Source organism: Dama dama, chromosome 18, assembly GCF_033118175.1.
Source record: "Dama dama isolate Ldn47 chromosome 18, ASM3311817v1, whole genome shotgun sequence".
NCBI lineage: Eukaryota > Metazoa > Chordata > Mammalia > Artiodactyla > Cervidae > Dama > Dama dama.
The window spans coordinates 8,848,822-8,872,315 of NC_083698.1; the positions used below are offsets into that span (position 1 = coordinate 8,848,822).

At 36.5% G+C, this 23,494-nt stretch overlaps 1 protein-coding gene across 6 annotated transcripts in view; it reads left to right on the forward strand.

The window, feature by feature from the left end:
* Window positions 1-23,494, forward strand: part of AKAP9 (A-kinase anchoring protein 9) — a 163,978-nt gene that overhangs the window by 91,984 nt on the left and 48,500 nt on the right. For 5 of the 6 annotated variants that reach the window (XM_061164862.1, XM_061164863.1, XM_061164864.1 and 2 more), the window contains 6 exons: window positions 298-648; window positions 2,046-2,270; window positions 3,358-3,498; window positions 3,906-4,009; window positions 6,483-6,688; window positions 14,210-14,436. In XM_061164862.1, the coding sequence (XP_061020845.1) occupies window positions 298-648; window positions 2,046-2,270; window positions 3,358-3,498; window positions 3,906-4,009; window positions 6,483-6,688; window positions 14,210-14,436 (1,254 nt within the window). The remainder of the gene's footprint in view (window positions 1-297; window positions 649-2,045; window positions 2,271-3,357; window positions 3,499-3,905; window positions 4,010-6,482; window positions 6,689-14,209; window positions 14,437-23,494) is intronic. The other variant, XM_061164867.1, reaches the window with a different exon arrangement.

Below are 23,494 nucleotides of genomic sequence, written 5' to 3' on the forward strand. Positions count from 1 at the left end.
AAATATAAGGGCTTTTATTTCCTTTTTAATTTCTGTATCAAACATTTACTGCTGTTATAGTAAGAGAATTTTTTATAATTATTGATTTTAAAAAGGCAGGCAGTAAAACACTTTGATATTACATTCATTATAAAACGGAGAATCTTTATCTTCTTATCACTTTATGCTAAGATTTCTTTTAGTTTAAAAACACGAGGTCATCTTTTTTACTAAAACTTGCTTTTGTAATTCCTGCTAGTATTTACAGATCTAATCCTTTCTTAAACTGAATCCTTTTTGATTACCTTATTTCTTCAGGTCATTGTATCAATGAGTATAGCATTTGCTCAGCAAACTGAACTGTCCAGAATATCTGGGGAAAAAGAAGATGCTCCATCATCAGAAGCATCTACTCTCTGTCAGCAAGAGCATTACTTAAATGAAATGAAATTATCACAAGGTCAGACTGGTTTTCAGACTTTTGAGGCAACAGACAGGAAATTTAAAGAAGAATTTAAACCACTTAGTAAGGAGTTAGGAGAAGATGGAAAGGAAGTTCTGTTACCAAGCAAGGATCATCTCGACGATATACTAGAATCAAAGGACCATGAACTGACTATTTCAGAAGAAATGTTCTCCAAAGATAGAACATTTATGGTCAGAGAATCTGTAAGTACACGTCCTTGAGTATAAAATATATTTAAAAAATTGTGACTTTTCTGATTATAAAAATATTAACAGTAATGTTGTTTAATGGAGAAGATAAGTATTCGATTCAGTCTTGACCTGTGACTTTGAAAGTGAAGTTGTTCAGTCATGTCCGACTCTTTGCAACCCCATGGACTGTAGCCTACCAGGTTCCACCGTCCATGGGATTTTCCAGGCAAGAATACTGGAGTGGGTTGCCATTTCCTTTTCCAGGAGATCTTCTCAACCCAGGGATTGAACCCGGGTCTCCCGCATTGTAGGCAGACACTTTACCCTCTGAGCCACCAGGGAAAAGTGACTTTTAAAGTGTGTGAATAAATGGCTTAATATTATTACTAGATAAACTGGTTGGATTCATAATATTTCTGTTTGTCTTGTATACACTGTGCATGGTAAAACCTCATTGTAAGTTGTACCCACATTAATTTTCAGTCAATTCAAATTATTATACTATAATTTGGCAATATGTATGATAAAATATTTGCTTAATAGGATAATAATCAGAAGGAAAGAGCTGCCCGCTTACAATGATTTAAAGCATTCTCCTCTGTATATGCTAATACCCTTTACTTATTCATTAATGGAGGATCTGTACCTCAACTGTTTGTACCTTTAACAGAACATAGTAAATGCTACTTCTTTTAAAATTATCTTAATTCAAATTTTTTATTAATATTCATGACAGGTTATGTCTTTTTAGAAACATATTCAAATAAAATTGTCAACTCTTTTTGAAGTGCAAAACCTCTTTAACTTGCCAGCAACTGTTCAAGGCAGAATGATTTGTTTAAGTGTAGCTTTTCAGGACTTGTTGAAATCCAATAAGGTGTCGACTTCTTACAAGTTTGAGAAAGTGGAATACAAGGCTTTTATTTCCAAATAAGCATTACTGAAGATTGTTTCTTATCAAGCAGTTCTCTACAGTACTCTGATGACCATTGCATAATATAAAGAGATAAAATTTCTCATTTTGTAAATTAAATTTTAAAATAGAAGAATTCCATTTATATTTTTCCTCATAAAATGTCAAGAGGAATAATAGAGTTATTCATTATGAATAGGAGGGATCTTGAGTGTCTTTCCTTATTCTTCTCCTCCCTTTGATTTAGACTACATCTAAAATAACTGATAGTTATTTTGCTTTTGGAGAACAATATGTATAATAATAATTACCTTCACATTGATTTGAAATTATAAAGACAGATTTCTTAAATTATTTATTTTTTAGTTTAATGTGAAATTTAAAATGACATGCTTTGTGGGGTTAGTATTAGAATTATTTTCATATGTAGTTAAAAAAATCAGTGCTGACAGATTTCCACAAAATGTTTTACGGTTGAATTTTTTAACTGTTATAGCTCCATGATGAGATTGTGGTATCAAGCCTGGATGCTTCCAGACAACTGATGTTAAATGAGGAGCAGTTGGAAGACATGAGGCAGGAACTCGTGCGGCAGTACCAGGAGCATCAGCAGGCGACAGAGCTTTTAAGGCAGGCGCACATGCGGCAGATGGAGAGGCAGCGAGAAGACCAGGAGCAGCTGCAAGAAGAGATCAAGAGGCTGAATAAGCAGTTAGCGCAGGTATGGGACCAAGAGTCCCTTTCCTCCCCAGTTAAAAAGCAGTGTTCTTTATAGAGCTTTTTTTTTTAAGTCAGAATTATTGCTGAGATCTGAATAAATACGAATATTTAACATCAGGAACAGACTCCACCAGTACAAGAGACTAAGATCTTGTTAAAGGTGCCTAACCCAACCTTGGAGAGCACTGTCTGTCTACCATTTGACTTATCTGCCCTTTTAAGCACTGAAAAAGTGGTTCTAACCATTTGGTTAGAATGGTTAGAATGGTTTTTAACCATTCCATTGAGTACATATTTGGCAAGAGTACTTTGGCAGTTTGGGAAATTCTTTGTGCTGAGGTGCAGTTTTCCCATTTTTATTTATAGATTTGTGAGTCTACCAGTTGGCATCTCCATGGTTTACCTTTATCTATCTTTAATCTGTCTTTTTAATCGTGAATGGAAATCTGAAGTAGTATGTTTCTGGAACTTAATGCACAGAAACATCTCTTCTTGATTTGAGAAATGCAAATTTGCATAATATTCTTAACCACTTTCTTGACTAAATTTACATACTCCTTGGTATTTGGGAACTGAATTCTTCTCAGTTGCTGTATGTAATATACTCACAAAATCATTGCAGAAAAGCAAATATTTATGTAAAAATTCCTATAAAAACAAATTTATTCAATTTATTTTGAAAAGTTAAGCTAAAACCAAAGACAACAAAAGAGAACTCTTGAAGTATGCTTTCAGATACAGAATAATAGGAAACTTGGGAGTTGAACATAAGACATTTGGAAAAATTAATTTTGCTTTTCTTCATTGCATTTTGTGACTTGAAACTTCTGAATTTTCAATGCAAAACTGGCATATTAAAATAATATCAATTAAGCTGTAAAAATTCATGAATATTTAGGCCTTTTTTTTTAAGTTTCAAATTTTGCATTGAACTTGATATATGCTTTTAACCCCCTAATCATGGAATATGAATCAGGGTAGAACCAAGACCTGTTGGTTCTAGTGGGTTAAAAGAAAATCTGCCTAATATTCCTGCCTTTCCCTTCTGTCGCAAACAATATTCTCTCATGACCTTTTTTCTTATTCAGAGATCCTCAATAGATAATGAAAACCTGGTTTCAGAGAGAGAGAGGGTGCTTTTAGAGGAGCTGGAAGCGCTAAAGCAGCTGTCTCTAGCTGGAAGAGAGAAGCTGTGTTGTGAGCTGCGCAGCAGCAGTACGCAAACACAGGTAGTATGGACTCCGGCCCACCCAGGAGCAGTGGGGCAACAGTGCAGTAGCGTCTGTGTGTCTTTGTTGTTGGTGTGAAATGTGTTTTTTTATAGGTCTGAGCGTAACATATTTGTGATTGTTTACATTGAAGGTAGGTGGAGTCAAGATGCCTTACGTTCCATTTAACAGTGATTTAGCAACCCAGTAACTGAACAAGCTTTACTGTTACATTATAGCATGCCTTTTTTTGATAATGCTAATCTCCTGATAAAATATAGTTAAACATTATTTCAGATAGTATCTGTTTTGCACGCAGAGGTTTCCTTTTCGCTTAATAGCAATATAAGAATGACATGCTATTTCCAAGATGACAGGTTTTCTTTCTGTCTTGTCCTCCCTACCTACCTTTACGCACACTTAAACAGAATGGAAATGAAAACGAAGGAGAAGTTGAGGAACAGACCTTTAAAGAAAAGGTATTGGACAAAAAACCTGAAGAGGTGCCTCCTGAAATTGTGTCCAATGAAAGGTATACAGAATGTGTATTTTTTTCAATGTAAAGTGAATTGAAATAGTTGTTTTGGTGTTATAAACTTTGTCTTTATTTTTATCTCGTACATCTATTTTATTTGTACATTGTACTCTATATGTAAAGAATGATCAGTTTTCTAACTTTAAATAGACAAATTTTAAAAAATCTCTTGTATGTAATTTTATTGGCTATTGAGCATGCACTTAACTCAATAAATGATAAGGCTGAGGTTATTTGGTTAGTGAACCTTTCTTGATTAATTTTATTCTGCTCACATGCCATTTTTTATCCTAAAAAACAAAATTGTACATGTCAGTTTATTCCTTCACTGTTCAGACATGCATTCAGTATAAGCCACCCCCTGGTTTATGACAAGAAAAAAATAAATGACTAAATATGATAGTATACATTTAACTTCTTTGATGCATTTACTGTATAACAGATGAGACTTATTAATCTATATCCCACTTTTATGGAGGAATAAATTCATGATCCGATGTTAACAAAACTCCCCTTACTTTGATTTCATAGAGATTCATGTAAAAATGAGAATAGTTACCCCACATTAATACTAAGGATTTTAGGTACAATATTTTAAAATCTGTTTTGTTCAAATGAAAAGAATTTCTTTAATTTTAAATTAAAATTAATACCTACTAACTTAATTTCCTCCTTTTCCAATTTCTGTTATTGTCAACCCTCTGTGTCCTCCTAACCTCCTTCCTCAGCTTGCATGGAGGAATTTGGCCCCTAAGATTTTGGCTTCCCCATTGGATCATCAGTATGGAACACAGTCAGTATGGAACTCAAACAAGAAAGACAGTGTACGAAAATTAGAGTTACCATGGCAATATAAAATAAACAAGATGTTTATTTTATATTATTTATCTCTAATTGGTATATTTTTAAAATTATACAGTGTTTATTTTTTAGGAATCTTTGTAGTGAGTGTTGATAAATGAGTATTCCTATTTATTTCTTTTTACCATCCTTTTATTTTGAATTATTTCTCTTATGTAGGAATATGTTCAAATTATCCTAGTCCTGGCGTTTTTGAAGCTTGACCAAAACCTGAGAAAAAACTAAAGAAATAAACCCTTTACTTACTTCCTACTAACTAAATTATTTAGAGTTTTATTTTTAATATCCCTCCTTATGTAACCAGAGAACTTGATCTTGGTGTAAAAATAGAACTGTCGTTTTCACTTGACAAATGCTGAAGGAAAATTGCTCCGTTTACTACTTTGTCTTAAAATAGTCATGTCATGTGCCTGTGAGAGCAAATACCCGTTAACCTGTTTGTTGGTGATCTCCCACAATGTGAAGCTGAAGAGAAAGTGTCTTAAGTCAGAGGACCTTTTCCCATGAAAGTCTCTTATTTTGTCTACGTGTATTAAATATATAGTTTGCCACCATAGTACCTTTGTTGCATTAAGCTATTAGACAAGAGAGTTTAGTTATTCAGAAGATTAATCAGATAACCTTCTGAATCACCATTTATGGAAGTATACTTCTTGACACATGAAGATGTTTGTGTTAAAGACAAAAGAAAGCTTGTAAAAAACACTTTGTCCAGGATAATCCCATTTTTGTTTTGTATATATATTTATGAGAGAGAGGAGGGAAAATGCCTAGAATGCTTAGGCATTAATATGTTAACCATGGTTATCTCTGAGGTGGGTGGGTAGGAGCATTTTTCTAATTTTTTTAAATAATAATGTATTGCTTATTAAAAGAGAGGGAGATGCACTATTAATTCCATTTGATTGAAAATAGGTTCCTTCTGCTGACTGAAATGAGTGTGGTATGTGTAACTTGAGAAGTTTCTGTCCCTGGAGCAGATATAATAATCAGCAGCCTGAGGTTTTCAACCTCTGGTGTTGGCAGATAGTGAGATTGTACTGTAGACCTTTATAAAAACAGGTCTCTGCCTACTTTTGTAATTTAACCATATAGATCATCACCATTAAGTTATAGAAACACAAACATTTTTCCTGGTGGAATTTTTGAATTTATTTCAGAATATGTTGCTCAACATGCCAAAAGATATTTTAAAGGTTAAAATATATAAGAGTAACCATGAGTTACCAGCTCAGTAACTTGCTTATGATTAGGTATTGTGCACACTTTTTGAAACTTAACTTTTGCATCTCCCTAAAATTTTCTTCTAATTTAGAAACTGCTAGCTCAAAACTTTAGTTACTTGATTTCTTTCAGGTCAGTAAAATGCTGCACATTTTCAAAAAACTAGTTGACTGATGAAAATTTTTCAGAAGAGAACAAATTTTATAATTTAACATAAATACAAAAAGCACTTCATTGTAGGTGCTACTGCATATTATTTTTAACAGGATCTTATGAAGTTTTACTTTTTAAGTCAGATGTTTTGTAGTGTATTTTTCTTTTGTAGACCTAAGTGTTTGCTTTAAAAAGATTAAACATTTTAATGAATGTTTCCTTACCTATACAGGTATGCACTCCAGAAAGCTAATAACAGACTTCTGAAGATCCTCTTAGAAGTTGTAAAGACAACAGCAGCTGTTGAAGAAACAATTGGTCGCCACGTCCTGGGTATTTTAGATAGATCTAGTAAAGGCCAGTCTTCTGCCAGCCTCATTTGGAGGTCGGAAGCAGAGCCACCAATAAAGTCTTGTGTCCATGAGGAACAGACAGGAGGTAAGTTTTATGTGCTGTTGAAACTGTCATAATTATTTTCAATAAATCTTGCAGAGTTCAAGCACATTACTAGTGCTGAAAATATAGAAGAAAGAATACTATTTTGCAATAAAAATCCTTCAAACACAAATACACTAGAGCTAATCTCAAAACACCATTATTGTTTAGCATTTGCAAGTGGGTGTCTTAAAGTTGTCATTACACATATTCAGGGTTATTATTGTGCTACATAAATCAAAGACTGTTTAATTTTGCCACCAATAAAAGAAAAATTTCATATCACCACTCAAGACTCTTACCAATATTTACGTGGTATAAGCAATGTCCTGAAACCACCCTCTGAAGGGGAAAGTTTTTGTCATATGGGGAAAGATAGGGTCCAGCCACTTGAACCAGAAGGTCAAGGCCTTCCTTCACTGCCATTCCATACCCAAGAACTTCTCCCCAGTTGGAGGCCAGTCATCTAAAACTAAAAATGCCAGTTATGCAATTTTTGAGAACATTCTGTTTTAAATTTCATGTAGAAAAATAAGAAGAAATTATTCCACTTAGAGAAAGTTTGCTTAATTACAGGTTGGCCACTTAATGTTTCTAATGCAGAGAAAAGCTTGGAGTTTTAACTAAAATTGATTTTAAAAACTTAAGTTGAATTCAAAGATAATTTTAAAAACTACTTTTAGTGAAGTCAGGTGAAATGATGCTGTAACTTTAAATTTTCTTTTCATTTGTTTCAAACTTTGTAGAAATTTTTTTTTTATTTCCCTGTTGGTTAAGCTCTCAATCAAGGACTGTTTGTTTTCTGCATATAAATCTTGATGTATAGAGAAGAATTAGGTAAAATTTTCTTGATCTCATTGTAAAAGTATTTATCAAATCATGCTTTTTAAAAAACAGTCATTTCATAAGCTCGTTTCACCTAACCATCTGGGAAAGGGGCACTTTGCTTTAAGACCTCCACCATATCCAAAAGACACTCTGAGGAATGTTTGGTACATGACAGAAAGTTTTTGTTTTTGTTAGCAGTTCTCCTAGACATTTCTCAAAGTGGTTGCTGAGGTGTTCGGCAAACGACATTTCTTAAAAGATAGCAAACTCACTTCCAGAGCAGTGCGCCCATAGTTATGAAAAGAAATAGATTAGTAATTTGACTCACGTGTAGAGGATTATGTTTACATTCCTTTTCTATGATAAAGCAGACCTAAGAGGACATCTGATCTACTGGCTTACTTTCTTGCATATATATGAAGTCGCTCAGTCGTGTCCAACTCTTTGCGGCCCCATGGACTGTATGTAGCCTACCAGGCTCCTCCGTCCATGGGATTTTCCAGGCAAGAGTACTGGAGTGGGTTGCCATTTCCTTCTTCAAGGGCATCTTCCTGACCCAGGGATTGGACCCAGGTCTCCCGCATTGTAGGCAGATGCTTTTATCATCTGAGCCACCAGGGGACTCACTTTCTTGCATAGTCCTCTAAATCTCTAAATATGAAATATATCTAGCTACTATTTTAAGATCTCCAATAATAGAGTAGTTTTTCAGTATAAGTAGTTTTATCAGTTCAGCTTTACAAACATTTATTGAAAAGTTGTTTGTTTTTTTTTGCTCTCTGCTCCACAACAATTCTCAGTCCAGTGAAGAAGGCATGGAAATTTCAATTCAAGGCAAAATAAAATCATGGTACTTAATGTTTTATTTAATACTCTTTTCTACATGTTTGAATCGTTTAAGCCTTTTAAAATAAATGTATAATTATTTAATTATCAATATATTTTGAATGAATAATACTAAGATACAAGAGAAAAAAAATTAGACCCACTATTAAGAAATATGGTATAAAGACTATTAAAGCAGAGATAAGAATTTTGCTGGTGTTAGAATGTATAATTTCCATTTAATCAGTTTATATGTTATTGTGTTGGCAATGATGTGGTAGTCTTGGTAGCAAAATTAGGAAGATCACTAGTATCGTTTTGGAGCACTTAGATTCACTTTACATCTTGAAGGAAATACTGAATTTAAAGAATTTATAATTTAAAGCTGAGGAAAGAACAGTCTTTAAAATACTGATACCATGTTCCATATGTAAGGTTTTTTCCTGGTGTTTCTTCATATGTTTAATGGGAGTATTATTGTAAAAACTAAAATGAACTTCTGAAATAGTTATTTTGTATCTTATTTAATATAACAAAAAGTTCAGTTTTAATCTGATTATAAAACAACTGGTGCTAGTGGTTTGGTTGCGAAGTCGTGTCTGACTCTTGCGAGTCCATGGATTATAGCTTACTGGGCTCCTCTGACCATGGAATTCTTCAGGCAAGAATACTGGAGCAGGTTGCTGTTTTCTTCTCCATAAAACAACTCTTGCTCTTCAATTTTTATATATGACTTTTTGTTGTGGGTAGTAGCACTTGTAATCTCTTTGCAGTTCTCAAGTCTAAACTTGTTTAGATTTTAGACATGTGTGGACTTGTTCACTCTCTAAAAAAAAAATAATAATTGACTTGCTAATGTTTGCTTCCTCATAAGAGCAACCTAGTTTATGAAAGTGAAGGGAAATTTTGAGCGAATGTGGAATTGCTTGAACTTGAGTGAATATTAGACTAGTTCATAAAAATAAGTTTCCTTAGGAGATATTGAAAGAAAATGTCCTGTAGGCCTACACTGTGATGGTTCAGTGGTAAAATACCTATCCCTACCCCTTAGAAGACCCGGGACTGAATCTTACTTGCTGCAGCTTTTTTTTTTGGAGCAATGCGTTGTTATAACAAGAATACTGGATTAGTAATGAGAACGTCCTTCTTCTAGCTCACTGTGGCCTTGGGCAAGTCTCTTACTCTCCTGAGGCTTCAGTTCAGTTTAGTCATCTGTCAGGTACAAAAAAAAAAATCAGACCAGAACCAGTGGTTTCCAGTTGGAGCCCTAGATATCTTCAGGCCAGGGCAGGGGACTGCTCTATCCTATCACGGGCCCTGCTTAAACTGAGAAGCTAATTGCTGTCGCTATGGAATGAACATGGTATAATCCACAGAATAAATGACTAAAGATTTTTTGGATAACTATCATCTACCATGTTTCAGATATAGGTCTGAGTGGTTGGCCAGTCTGACATCATGATTCTCTTCATCAAATTGATCATTCTGAGATTTCTACTGGCGTTTAATGAAATTGCCCTGCCAATTTATATCTTTCCTTCCAAAGACTAGTTATTATAAATATGGTAAAAGTTTGATATTGTTCCCATTCCTGTATTTCATTGGAATAAATGAAGTTCTGTATCTTCATTGGAACATATTGAGATTATTTTTGTTTATATCTTCAAAATGTCATCAGTAAAGTACATTAAGCTGGTTCATATCTTCACCTTTATTAGGTACTTTAATGTATTTTTTTATTAGCTATTAAAAAACTAACATTCAGTGGCTTTTTATAAGCCACTTTTTTTTTATATATCCTTTGTACTTTGTGTTTGAGAGTTGCTCCAATGTTATATATAGCATCTTCAGTTTTTTTCCTTACCACTGACTCCTCCTTTATACCCTAAAACTTGCTGGTATCTTCATAATATTACAGAAAAAATGATTTTTCTCAACTTTGCCCTCTCTGAAGATAAAGCACAACAAACGCTGTGAGAGATCAAAGCTGCTCTCTGTGCGGACAACAGTGACCTTCCAGTTGTCAAGTCCAGTAGCATCTCAGTTCTTGTCCTGTTTGACCTTCTAGACAAACAGGATCATTGAAGTCTCTTTTTAAACTGGAACATCTCTGTCCTGTCTTTCTCTGAGAATTTTTTACAGAGATTTTTTGTTGGCTTATTCTACACAGAGATGCCGACTGTGTGTCCTCCTCTCACTACATATTGCTCCTGGAGTAAACGTGGTTACTTCCAAGGTTCACCTCTCACCTTTCTACAGATGACTCCCAAATTTCCAAAAGTTAACATCTCTCCTCCATGTAGCCCATTAGCAGTTCAGACTAATCATTATTCATGCTTGTTATACACACTTTCTCCTAATTTTTAATTATTTCTCTTAAAGACTCTTCCGTTGTCTGAGAGTCATCTAAGCTGGAAAAACCCAGTCATCTCTTACTGCTTTTCTGTCCTCCTTGTCTTACACATTCCGTTTTTTTCCAGCCAGTAACCAGCCCTCGTCCATCTTTATCATTTCTCATCTGAACAATTGAAATAGCTCTCCTACCAGACTCTTCTTTCCTAACCATTCCTTCTGCTTTGATATAGTTTGCTTCCTGATCCATAGAATTGATACTCCTACTCAAAAAATTATTTACTTCTCCATTATGTATAACAAAGCCCCCAGTTTCTTAAAATTTAAGGCCATTCACAACTTGGATCCAGCCTACTTTTAGCTACCTTTTCTCAGCTCTCTGTCCTACCTCATTCTTGCTTCTCCACATTCTTTGACTCCACAAAGCCGTGACTTACCATCATTTCAGACCATCATCTTGCCTCAGATTTGTTAAATTATCTGTATCCATTAAAAGAAAATGTCACTAGAATGCATTTAATTGCTCAGCTAAAGATGTGATATGTGTATTTTTAGTTTTAGCACCAATTGTAAGCTATTACTATTTCTTGCTTCATCAAAAATATCATTCATTTTTTAGGCTACATTAATTTTATTTAGTGACTTTATAATATACATTATACAGTATCTGAACTCATTTTGAATTCTAAGGTCATTTTGAACTCATGAGTATTTATAAACTGTCAGTCCCTATTATCAATACATTCAGTTTTTATTTGATCACCGCCTCCTGCACAGTGTCATGAATCTCTGTCCATGGTTCTTCAGGCACTCTATCTATTAGATCTAATCCCTTGAATCTATTTGTCTCTTCCACTGTATAGTTGTAAGGGATCTGATTTAGGTCATACCTGAATGGTCTAGTGGTTTTCCCTACTTTCTTCAATTTAAGTACAAATTTTGCAATAAGGAGTTCATGATCTGAGCCACAGTCAGCTCCCGGTCTTGTTTTTGCTGACTGTATAGAGCTTCTCTTTCTTCGGCTGCAAAGGATATAATCAATCTGATTTCGGTATTGACTGTCTGGTTATGTGCAAGTGTAGAGTCTTCTCTTGTGGTGTTGTTAGAGGGTGTTTGCTATGACCAGTGCGTTGCCCTGCTTCAGTCAGGGCTCCACGGCCAGACTTGCCTGTTCCTCCAGTTTCCCCTGACTTCCTGCTTTAACTGCTGTGAAAGTGCTGCACTCAGTGTGCCAGCGAATTTGGGAAACCCAGCAGTGGCCACAGGGCTAGAAAAAGTCAGTTTTCATGCCAGTCCCAAAGGCAGTGCCGAAGAATGTTCAAACTACCATACAGTTGCACTCATCTCACATGCTAGCAAAGTAATGCTCAAAATTCTCCAAGTGAGGCTTCAACAATACATGAACCAAGAACTGGTTCAAGCTCGATTTAGAAAAAGCAGAGGAACCAGAGATCCAGTTGCCAACATCTGCTGGATCATAGTAAAAGCAAGAGAGTTGCAAAAAAACATCTGCTTTATTGACTACGCCAAAGCCTTTGACTGTGGATCACAACAAACTGTGGAAAATTTCTTCCAAGAAATGGGAATACGAGACCACCTGACTTGCCTCATGAGAAATCTGTATGCAGGTCAGGAAGCAACAGTTAGAACCAGACATGGAACAGCGGAGCGGTTCCAGATTGGGAAAGGAGTACGTCAAAGCTGTGTATTGTCACCCTGCTGTTTAATTTATATGCAGAGTACATCATGTGAAATGCCAGGCTGGATGAAGCACAAACTGGAATCAAGATTGCTGGGAGAAATACCAGTAACCTCAGATATGCAGGTGACACCAGCCTTGTGGCAGAAAGTGAAGAACTACTAAAGAGCCTCTTGATGAAAGTGAAAGAGGAGAGTAAAAAAGCTGGCTTCAGACTCAGCATTCAAGTGATGAAGATATGGCATCTGGTTCCATCACTTCATGGCAAATAGATGGGGAAACAGTGACAGACTATATTTTCTTGGGCTCCAAAATCACTGCAGATGGTGACTGCAGCCATGAAGTTAAAAGTAAATTTGTTAACTTTTGCTGAGCGGCTAAGCACACAGCACATGTAATAGCAGGAGTCAGACACGACTTAGTGACTAAACCACCACCACTACATAAGAGCAAACATTTTAAGTCATCTTCTGGAATACAGTTTTGGGTTCTTCAGCCAGTGACTTATACAGAGGAGGTCCTTAGAGAACGCTGAATTGTCCTGATTTCAGATCTCGTGTCTGAAACTGCATCTGACATTTTTACTGCGTGAGATTGAGAGTCTTCCGTATGGCACCAGCTACTTCAGCAGAACATTTTAAAGAACAGCTCTTATTCTCCTGGGTGATTGTATCGAACTGAATGTTTACTCCAGGTGCCTTGGAAATTAAAATTCCTTCTGCTCTTAATTTGTTAACTTTGCACAGTAACTGATGAATATGTGCTACACATTAATAAAAGAACAGATAGTTCCTCTTCAGGAAATTTCACTGTTTTATTGTAGCAAGCTGCCACAGAGGAATACAGTATTCCATGGAAGTGATAAATAACCTGTGCTTTTATTTCAGTTTAGGGAAAACACTTACAAAGCTTTCTCTTCTGCCCATGTGACCTGAGTTTTCTTTACATTAGAAAACAGGCCAGTGTGGAAGCATAAGGCCGCGACTTAGACTAGGACTGTCGGTCAGTCTGACCTCTTCCTGGTTTGCAAGCTGCATGCTCCGTTGCTTCAGTCGTGACTGAGTCTTTGCAACCCTTTGGACCCGTAGCCCTCCAGCTTCCTCTGCCCTTGGGATTCTCCAGGCAGGAATGCTGGAGGGGCTGCCTTGCCCTCCTCCAGGGGATCTCCCTGAACCCATGTCTCCTGTGTCTCCTGCATTGCAGGCAGATTCTTTACCCACTGAGCCACCTGGGAGTGACCAGTTACAAAAAGGTCTGAGTCCCTTCTACTGTCTAGCCAAGCAGATGATGCTGCCCAGTATAGTGCTCAGAAATCAAAGTGTTTTCTCCACACAGAATCAAGCACTTCCATCTTCCCATACACTTGGAATATCCCATTGCACAGTGTTTTCCTTCTGTGTTGTTGTTTAAATATTTGTTTTCTCATTACACTTGTGTGTAATGCCCTTGAGGGTAGGAACCACATCTTGCCACCTACATATCTCCAAAACTTAGTAAACCCTACATGGTGGGCACTTAGTAAATATCTATTGAAAGGTATTTTAAAATTTTTTATCAAAGGGAAACTACTAACTCTCTTAAGTATTAATTTATGCAAAGCCCTATTAGCATAGTATTATTCTTCCCATTTTTATACCTGGTAGGTCATCAAATAATACTACATTCTGAATTTGCCTATTTTGTTTTGTTACAGTGTTATCTTAATAACACTTTGATTCCAATGATTTCAAGTTTTAATTTGATTTTATTTTGTAATTTTTGTTTTTACTAAAATGATTCATTATAATTGATTTATACCTTCAAAATAATTCTGATTACAGATGACTCTATACCCTCTTATTCTGGAAGTGACATTCCAAGACATGACAGTAGCATGTGGTCCAAAGTAACTGAGGAAGGAACGGAGCTGTCACAGCGGCTCGTGAGGAGTGGCTTCACTGGACCTGAAATAGACCCTGAAAATGAAGAGCTTATGCTGAATATCAGCTCTCGACTACAAGCAGCAGTTGAAAAACTCCTGGAAGCCATAAGTGAAACTAGTAGTCAGGTAACCTCCTTATGTTGCTAATATACACTGAGTTTAAAGTAGGTTTTCTTTTAAGTTGAGGAACTACAACTAAATGTTTTCTCTCCTGCGTCTCACAGGAATCTAGTTTGGTTTCTCTTTAATAATTTGTTGTTTTTGTGACAACCAATACTGTATCAGTAGTCTTCTTTTCAAATGGTAAGGGTTAATATAATATACTGATGGAATCTTAAATTCTAAAATTCAGTGTTTTAATTTTCAGATTTTTCTAGACTCTTACTACACATTACCTTTTTGACATCAAAAGAGGTTTTAACTTTACCATTGTATGAAGTATTCCATTATAATATATATATTTATTTGAAGGGATAGTATACGGATATGCTAAAATAAACCATCTGCTCACACATGTCATAACAGTACTGTTAAATACAACAAATCAAGCCCACAACTTCTTCATGATTTTTGCATTCTTTTTACAAATATGATTAGAATATCTCACTTTACTATCTTTGTAGGTAATTAGAATGAGGGGCAGTTTCTACCTTCAAGTATTATTTTCATAGAACTTTCAAGAGTATATACCATTGTATTTATACCTTAACTTGCAGTTTTCCCTGTCTATAAAATGTTTACACCCTGTATTATAAGTGTCTCTTAAGTACTCTATGCAGAATTTTAAAAATTATTTGCTGTTTTAAAATGAACAAATTTCACATATTTTTTTAAAGATTTAATTTGCCTGTAGAATCGCAGCGCTCCTGTTAATGGGTGCCTCGTTGTCATCAGCTGCAGGGCCAGTGTTACTAACATTTTTCACCGATACCTTTATTCAGTGTGCTCTAAGTAATCCATGTGCATTTCAAACGGAAGGTGAGAAGCTGAAAGAATATGTTTGATCTCTTGTCTCTGCTGATGTCTGGGCTCCACTGATGCCACTTTTTTCCTTCAAGAAATCATTCTGTTTCTGCAGCAGCATTGACTATTAGATGTATCAAGTTTGACAAATATTGTTGTATATATTTTAATGCAAGGTTCATTTATTTTTATGTTAAGTCAGTGATTATACACCAATTTTTGAGTCATCTCTTATTTAGTGACCATTGAAATAATTTGTTAACCACCTACTGTTTGGTTAACATCATTATCAATCCATTATTCTTTTTTTTTCCCTCTGGGTAATTTGCTACTGGCATTAAACTAAGAAGGCATTATCAAAGCAATATATATTTCCAATGAAATATTTAACCTCCTAATAGTTTTCAGCTATTAGAGTTTTCCTCAGATTCATTCTTCTTTGTTGGAATACAGTTCTGTGACAGAGTATGGGCTCTGTCTTTGAGAGCAGAAGAACCCTAACATTACCACACATTGCAGTGAGAATTTACTGATTGGCCAGTGGAATATATCTTCATGTATCTACTGTTAAACTTCCGGATTGTACCTTGATTGTCTGAACAATCTAAAGTACTCATATGCAGTTAAGTAGGTCTCAGAAATGTTTTCATAGATAAATTCTGGAGATAGAAATATGATATAGTATAGAAGAAATTGTTTTGTTTGGGTAATTTTTTGTTTTTCTGAAGCTTGCTTTACATAAGGATTGAAAAACCTTTCTATTTCAGTAACTCATAAACTTTCCTGAGCATCCGCAAAGAACTAAAAAACGTGTGGTATTCCTGAAAACTCAAATCTTTGTATATTTACAAACAGAAAGGATGACTATTTACACAAAGAATGATAGGGGTCCCATCTTCACCATAATCACAATGAGTTATTTTTCATTCTCAACATTCTGAGTGCTGTTAAGGAAATGGCATCAATTAAAACCAGCCTCACGGTGTTATTAACTTGACAAGACATTATACTTTTGTATCAAAGAATTATGTTTATTACATTTTTTATCAGCCTCAGGTGTAGCCAACTCAAGCTCAAGCATTGAAATTATGAATGCAGCTACAGTTTAAAGATACATATTTTCTACTAAGTTTTGATATCTTTTGAAGTCTTTAACAAAACTAACCTAAGTGCTGGGTTTGGCTTTCTTTTAGAATGCTTATGTGTAAGCCGCTTGAACAACATGCTGCTCTACTAAGTCAGCTGCGCCACTTTAAGCATTTTCAGCTGTTTTTTTTCAGCACTTCTAATGCTTGAATGTGTATGCATCATAATTATTTATTTTATTATGTGAAAGTTATGTAGTAGAGATAATTCTGTACTGAATTTCCACATGATCCTTCTTTTTTTTTTATTTCAGCCACATTGGTATTTAACTTCTGTATTTATCTTTTATGCCATGAAAACAGCTGTTAATGCTTTTCCTTTTTTGACCACTATTAAATACTGTGACCTCAGTCTTGAGCTCTGTTAATGCTTTTGCTCCTACCTGATACCCATTGTGATTTATGGACAGGCTAGTTAATGCAGTATATTTGGCGTTTGACAAGCTCCATGGGTAAATAGACCAGGGTAAATAAATCAGAAGTGATGAGTGGTTGGACTTGTTTTTTCAGGCTACTGAAGAGAAACGTTCCCATGATTCATTAACACTGTCAACAGGCAAGCGTGGGAGATCCACCTGAAGCACTGTTTCCCAGGCTAAGGTTACTGCTTATCAAATGAGCTTATGTGACCAGGGCGGGCCCTTTGAGGTGCATTAGGAGCCTGGTTATTCTCATTTTGTTAAGTACTAAAGCAGCGATATGTCATGTAGATTTTTTTGTATCTTTTTAGTTAAAATATTGCTGAATAGAGCACAGAAATTTTGCCTAGATCAATAAGTAGTCCCCAGTGTGCAGTTTCCAAAGCAGCAACACAAGCATCACTAAAGACTTGCTCGAAGTGTAAATTCTCAGCCCCTGCCCGAGCCTTACTGAGTGATGGAGCCCCAGAACCTGTGTTTTCACAAGTCCTTTAGGTGACACTGATACAGACTAAAGTTTGAGAACCACGACTTAGGAATTATTATCATAGCCACATTATTCTCACAGAATTCCTGAATAGTTCTAATAATAACCTGTTATATAAAAAGATTGAAGTAGCTATTGATGTTTAATATAAAAATTAGATAGTTCTTAGATGAGTTACATTTTTAAAGCAGTGGGAATGAAACTTTGAAAATTTTTCTTTAAATTTAGTTCAGTTACTGCTTTTCCATGAGAGACGTTTAAAGACATTGACTTCATGATATTCTCATTAATAACTAAAATTATTTTGAACGTGATGAATATTTTTACCAATTATTTTAACTGCAAAATAATGGATAGTTGTCTTTGTGAAATGACTAGTATTCTATTTCCCTTTTAATGAGGCATTATTTGATTCTTCTTCATAATGGAATATTTCCCTTTTACCTTGATTTTTTTTTTTAAACTTGACATAAAAATCTAAAACAGAGCCGACACTGCTATGGTACCTTTTTGCAGTGAAAGAGACTTTCAGGTAAATAGCTCTGCATAGGGTACCCTGAGACTAGAAAAAAGAGAGCAGCGTCTGAAAGTTTAGGGTGAGGTGAGAACAAGTAAAGCTTATTGGCGGGCATGATGCTTTGAGAAGAGTCACTCATTCATCATTATTGAGCACCTTGTATATAATAGTTGCTCTTCCGAGTACTGGAAGTACAGCATTGAAGAAAATGAACAAAGTCTCTAGTCTCATAGAGCTAACGATATACTGATGGAGCCTGATGATAAATAAACATTCTATGCCAGATGGTGATACCTGCTGTGAAGAAAAATAAAATAGGAGAGATAGAGCGTGATGGGGAAGAGGACATTTTACATAGGAAAGTTAAGGACGACCTCTCTGGTAGTGTGACAGTCAAGCAGAGACAGCCGGTAGGTAAGTTGGGAAAGAATGTTTCAGGCAAAGGAGTAGTGAGTATAGGCCCTGGAGTGGTCCGGTGCTGCTTCTCTTTATGGCTGACAGAAGCCCATGCAGACGAAACTGAAGAGTGGGGAAAGTATGGGAGCCAAGGTCAGGGTGATACCTGCGGACTGGAGCATATGGAGCTTGGAATTTAATTCATAATGAGATGTGGAGTCTTTGGGTACAATTTTTTAACTTGTTATTTTTAAGTTATTTTATTTTTTATAATTAAAAAATTTTTTTTATTTATCCTTGGCTATGCTGGGTCTTTGTTGCTGCAAAGGCTTTTCTCTAGTTGTGGCGAGTAGGAGCTGCTCTCTCTTTTTGCTCTGCATGGGCTTCTCACTGTGGTGGTTTCTCTTGTTGCGGAGCATGGGCTGTAGGGCGGATGAGCTTCAGTAGTTGCAGCATATGGGCTCAGTACTTGTAATTCCCAGGCTCTAGAGCAGAGGCTCAGCGGTTGTGGCTTAGTTGCTCCGCGGCATGTGAGACCTTCCCTGATCAGGGATTGAACCCGTGTCTTCTGCATTGGCAGGCACACTCTTTAACCATTGAGCCATCAGGGAAGCCCTTGAAATAATTTTAGACTTACAGAAAAGATGCAAAAATAGTACCAAGTGTTCCCATGTGCTTTTCACTCAATTTTCCCTAATGTTAACATCTTGTGTAACCATAATTATCAAACCTTAGAAATGAAAAGTGGTGCATCACTATAAACTTATAAGCTGTTTGGATTTTACCAGTTTTCCCACTAGTGTCCTTTTCTGTTCTAGGATCTATTCCAGAATCCCACCTTGCATTTATTGTCATGTCTTTTTCTTCTCCAGACTGACTATTCCTGAATCTTGCTTTGTCTTGCATGACCTTGACATTTGAGAAGAACTGGCCAGTTACTTTGTAGAATGTCCCTCAATTTGATTTTGTCTGATATTTTCTTATGATTATATGAAGCGTATGCATTTAAAAAGAATACCACAGGAGGAATGTGCCCTTCCCTATGTACCAAATTCAGAGGCACACATCTTACTACTAGTGCTGTTAATCTCCATTACTTGTGGTATCTGCTGGGTTTCTTCATTCTATTATTATTTTCCTCTTGTAATTAATAAATATTTTGGGAGAAGTACTTTGATACTATGCAAATATCCTGTTTCTCTTTAAACTTCTGCCCACTAGTCTTAGCATCCATTGGTAGATCTTGTCTGTACCGTTGTTACTGTGATGTTCTAGTGGTGATTTTCGATCGTCATTCATCGTTCCTCATTTATTGATTGGAATTTTTCTGTAAGAGCTATTTCTTCACTCACATTTATTTTAACTAATCAGGCCTCATATAGACTCATAGCTATTCATTTTTTCAATGGGTTATCTATAATCAAATACTGTAATAGTTCTGTTTTGGCTTTGACATGAAGAGTTCTTTCAGGTTGGCTCTTGGGGAACTTTCATAGTGCTTCCTCCTTTGAACATTCACAGTATCAGTCTCTAGGCCCATCTTGTATTTTCCCTTCCCAACCCTGGAATCAACCCCTTCTCCAGGGGAGTTTTATTTTATTAGAAGTTCCCTTTATTAGAGAATGATACTTTGAAGCCAAGACCTGGATGCTATATGTGCTTATTGTTAGTAAGGTGTCATGGTCCTCTTAGCAGACAGTTTGAAAAACAGTTTGCATCTATTTTTTTTCTGTTTCTGTTTGTATATATAATAAAAGTATAAGTTCATTCTGACACCTCCAGTTCCCAACTACTACCACAGCATTCTTTCTACCCTCTCCCCTTTCCTTTGTAACTTTGTTCTCCAAAGATGAGAGACCAGGCTCTCATTATCTATAGTAGTTTTACTTACTTGTTAACCATGTATACCTATAAAGTAATTTCATACCCATATATACCCATAAAGTAATTTTGCAGTTGCTAACATATACCCCTGGGAGAAACAGTTCTACTAACTAGAGTATAATATTTGTGTATAGTACTGTTTTTGATAAGATGGTTGGATGGCATCACTGACTTGATGGACATGAGTTTGAGCAAGCTCTGGAAGTCAGTGATGGACAGGGAAGCCTGGCGTGCTGCAGTCCATGAGGTCGCAAAGAGTTGGATATGACTGAGAGACTGAACTGACCTGACTGACTTTTTTTGTCTTTAGCCTTACAGTAAAGAAAGTACTGTTTTTCAGAGTATTTTAAGTTAAATCTTTTCTCCCTACCCCTGAAGTGTGGGTTTCTTGTTCATTTTTAGTGCAATTATGATCATTTGTTCCAGTTTTTATTCCATTTTGGGTTCCCTGACACTTTGGTTAATTTTTTTAAAATTTTACATACAATAAATTTCATTTTGTGTGTAGACAGTTCTTTTGGTTGTGACAGATGTGTAGAGTTATGTAACTACCACCACAAACATACAAAATAGTTCCGTCTCCCCAAAATTTCCTGGTGCTCCTCCATTCTTTCATAGTCAGCCCCTCCTCCACCTCCTGTTCTTGGCAACTACTAGCTACTTTCTGTCCCTGTAACTTTGCCTTTTCCAGATTGTCATAAATGAAATCATGCATTATGCATTCTTTGGGTCTACTTTCATTGTCTTAACAAAATGCATGTAGGATTCATCTATGTGTGTTAATTGTTTGTTTCTTTTGAGAGCCGAGGAGTATGAACCAGTTAGTTTATCCAAAGGACATATAGGTTGTTTCCAGCTTTGGGTCATTAGAGATTTTTTCAGTAACTGATCTCACTTACATTTTTCAAAAAGATCACTTTGACCACCCTGTTAAATAGAGACTGAGGGGATAGAGGGGTGCAGGGCAGAAGCATAGAAACCAGAGAACTTGCTCAGGCTTATAAGTTAGGTGTAAGTTAGAAACTGAAGCCAGGCAGACTGACTTCAGAGTCCATGCTCTTGATAGGCACTTTTTCTGCTCTTTGGAAATGAAAGGAGTGAATCATTCTGTCAGTTATTGCTGACAGGTCAACTTACAGCCTGAGGAGTGGATTCTGAAATCTAATGCAGGTGATTGAGGGTGGGTGTGTGAGGGGACCATGTTGCTTACTTGACGAGAGCAAGTTTAGTGAAGTCAGTCAGTTCAGTTGCTCAGTTGTATCTGACTCTTTGCGACCCCAAAGAGTCAGGGAGGCGGCACGCCAGGCCTCCCTGTCCATCACCAACTCCTGGAGTTTACCCAAACCCATGTCCTTTGAGTTGGTGATGCCATCCAACCATCTCGTCCTCTGTCATCCCCTTCTCCTCCTGCCTTCAATCTTTCCGAACATCAGGGTCTTTTCAGATGAGTCAGCTCTTCGAATCAGGTGGCCAAAGTATTGGAGTTTCAGCTTCAACATCAGTCCTTCCAATGAACACCAGGACTGATCTCCTTCAGGATGGACTGGTTGGATCTCCTTGCAGTCCAAAGGACTCTCAAGAGTCTTCTCCAACACCACAGTTCAAAAGCATCAATTTTTCAGTGCTCAGCTTTCTTTATAGTCCAACTCTCACATCCATACATGACTACTGGAAAAACCATAGCCTTGACTAGATGGAACTTTGTTGACAAAGTAATGTCTCTGCTTTTTAATATGCTGTCTAGGTTGGTCATAACTTTCCTTCCGAGGAGTAAGCATCTTTTAATTTCATGGCTGCAGTCACAATCTGCAGTGATTTTGGAGCCCAGAAAAATAAAGTCAGCCACTGTTTCCACTATTTCCCCATCTATTTGCCACAAAGTGATAGGACCAGATGCCATGATCTTAGTTTTCTGAATGTTGAGCCTTAAGCCAACTTTTTCACTCTCCTCTTTCACTTTCATCAAGAGGCTCTTTAGTTCTTCCTCAGTTTCTGCCATAAGGGTGGTGTCATCTGCATATCTGAGGTTATTGATATTTCTCCCAGAATCTTGATTCCAGCTTGTGCTTTATCCAGCCCAGCATTTCTCATGATGTACTCTGCATATAAGTTAAATAAGCAGGGTGACAAGATACAGCCTTGACGTACTCCTTTTCCTATTTGGAACCAGTCCATTTTTCCGTGTCCAGTTCTAACTGTTGCTTCCTGACCTGCATATAGGTTTCTCAAGGGGCAGGACAGGTGGTCTGGTATGCCCATCTCTTTCAGAATTTTCCACAGTTTGTTGTGATCCACACAGTCAAAGGCTTTGGCATAGTCAGTAAAGCAGAAATAGATGTTTTTCTGGAACTCTATTGCTTTTTCAATGATCCAGCGAATGTTGGCAATTTGGTCTCTGGTTCCTCTGCCTTTTCTAAAATCAGCTTGAACATCTGGAAGTTCACGGTTCATGTATTACTGAAGCCTGGTTTGGAGAATTTTTAGCATTACTTTACTAGCGTGTAATATGAGTGCAATTGTGCAGTAGTTTGAGCATTCTTTGGCATTGCCTTTCTTTGGGATTGGGATGAAAACTGACCTTTTCCAGTCCTGTGGCCACTGCCGAGTTTTCCAAATTTGCTGACGTATTGAGTACAGCACTTTCACAGCATCATCTTTCAGGATTTGAAATAGCTCACCTGGAATTCCGTCACCTCCACTAGCTTTGTTCATAGTGATGCTTCCTAAGGCCCACTTGACTTCACATTCCAGGATGTCTGACTCAAGTGATCACACCATCATGATTATCTGGGGTGTGAAGATCTTTTTTGTATAGTTCTTCTGTATATTCTTGCCACCTCTTCTTAATATCTCCTACTTCTGTCAGGTCCCTACCATTTCTGTCCTTTATTGAGCCCATCTTTGCATGAAGTAATGAAGGTAAAATCGTAATTCAAGGGAAAATGAGTCTTTTAAGGAAAAGACTTACTAGTGGAAACTAAGTGGGTAGGTCAGGAAGGAAATTTGTGTCAGAGGGCATAGCATGTTGACATAAGCCAGCATGATGTGTTTGAGGATAGTGGGTCGTTTTGTGTTAAGAACATCCAGGATGGGATGTGGGGAGCAGAGAGTAGAGGATTGTAGCAGTCAGCACAGTGTCCCTTGAGGACTGAGTTGAAAAGTTTTAAGTTTATGCTGAAAAGTGTGGGGAATCACTAAAATATTTTTGGTAGAAAAATACTCTCAGATTTGTGTCTTATGGGGATTTCCTTTGGTAGCAATGTGGTGGATAGATGGGCAGGAAAAGAATGAGGAGAGATGCTGAATGTGCAGAAACAGGAGACTCTTAGTTAAAATATTCCAAGTGAAAAGGGTAGAAATCAAGTTAGGGCAA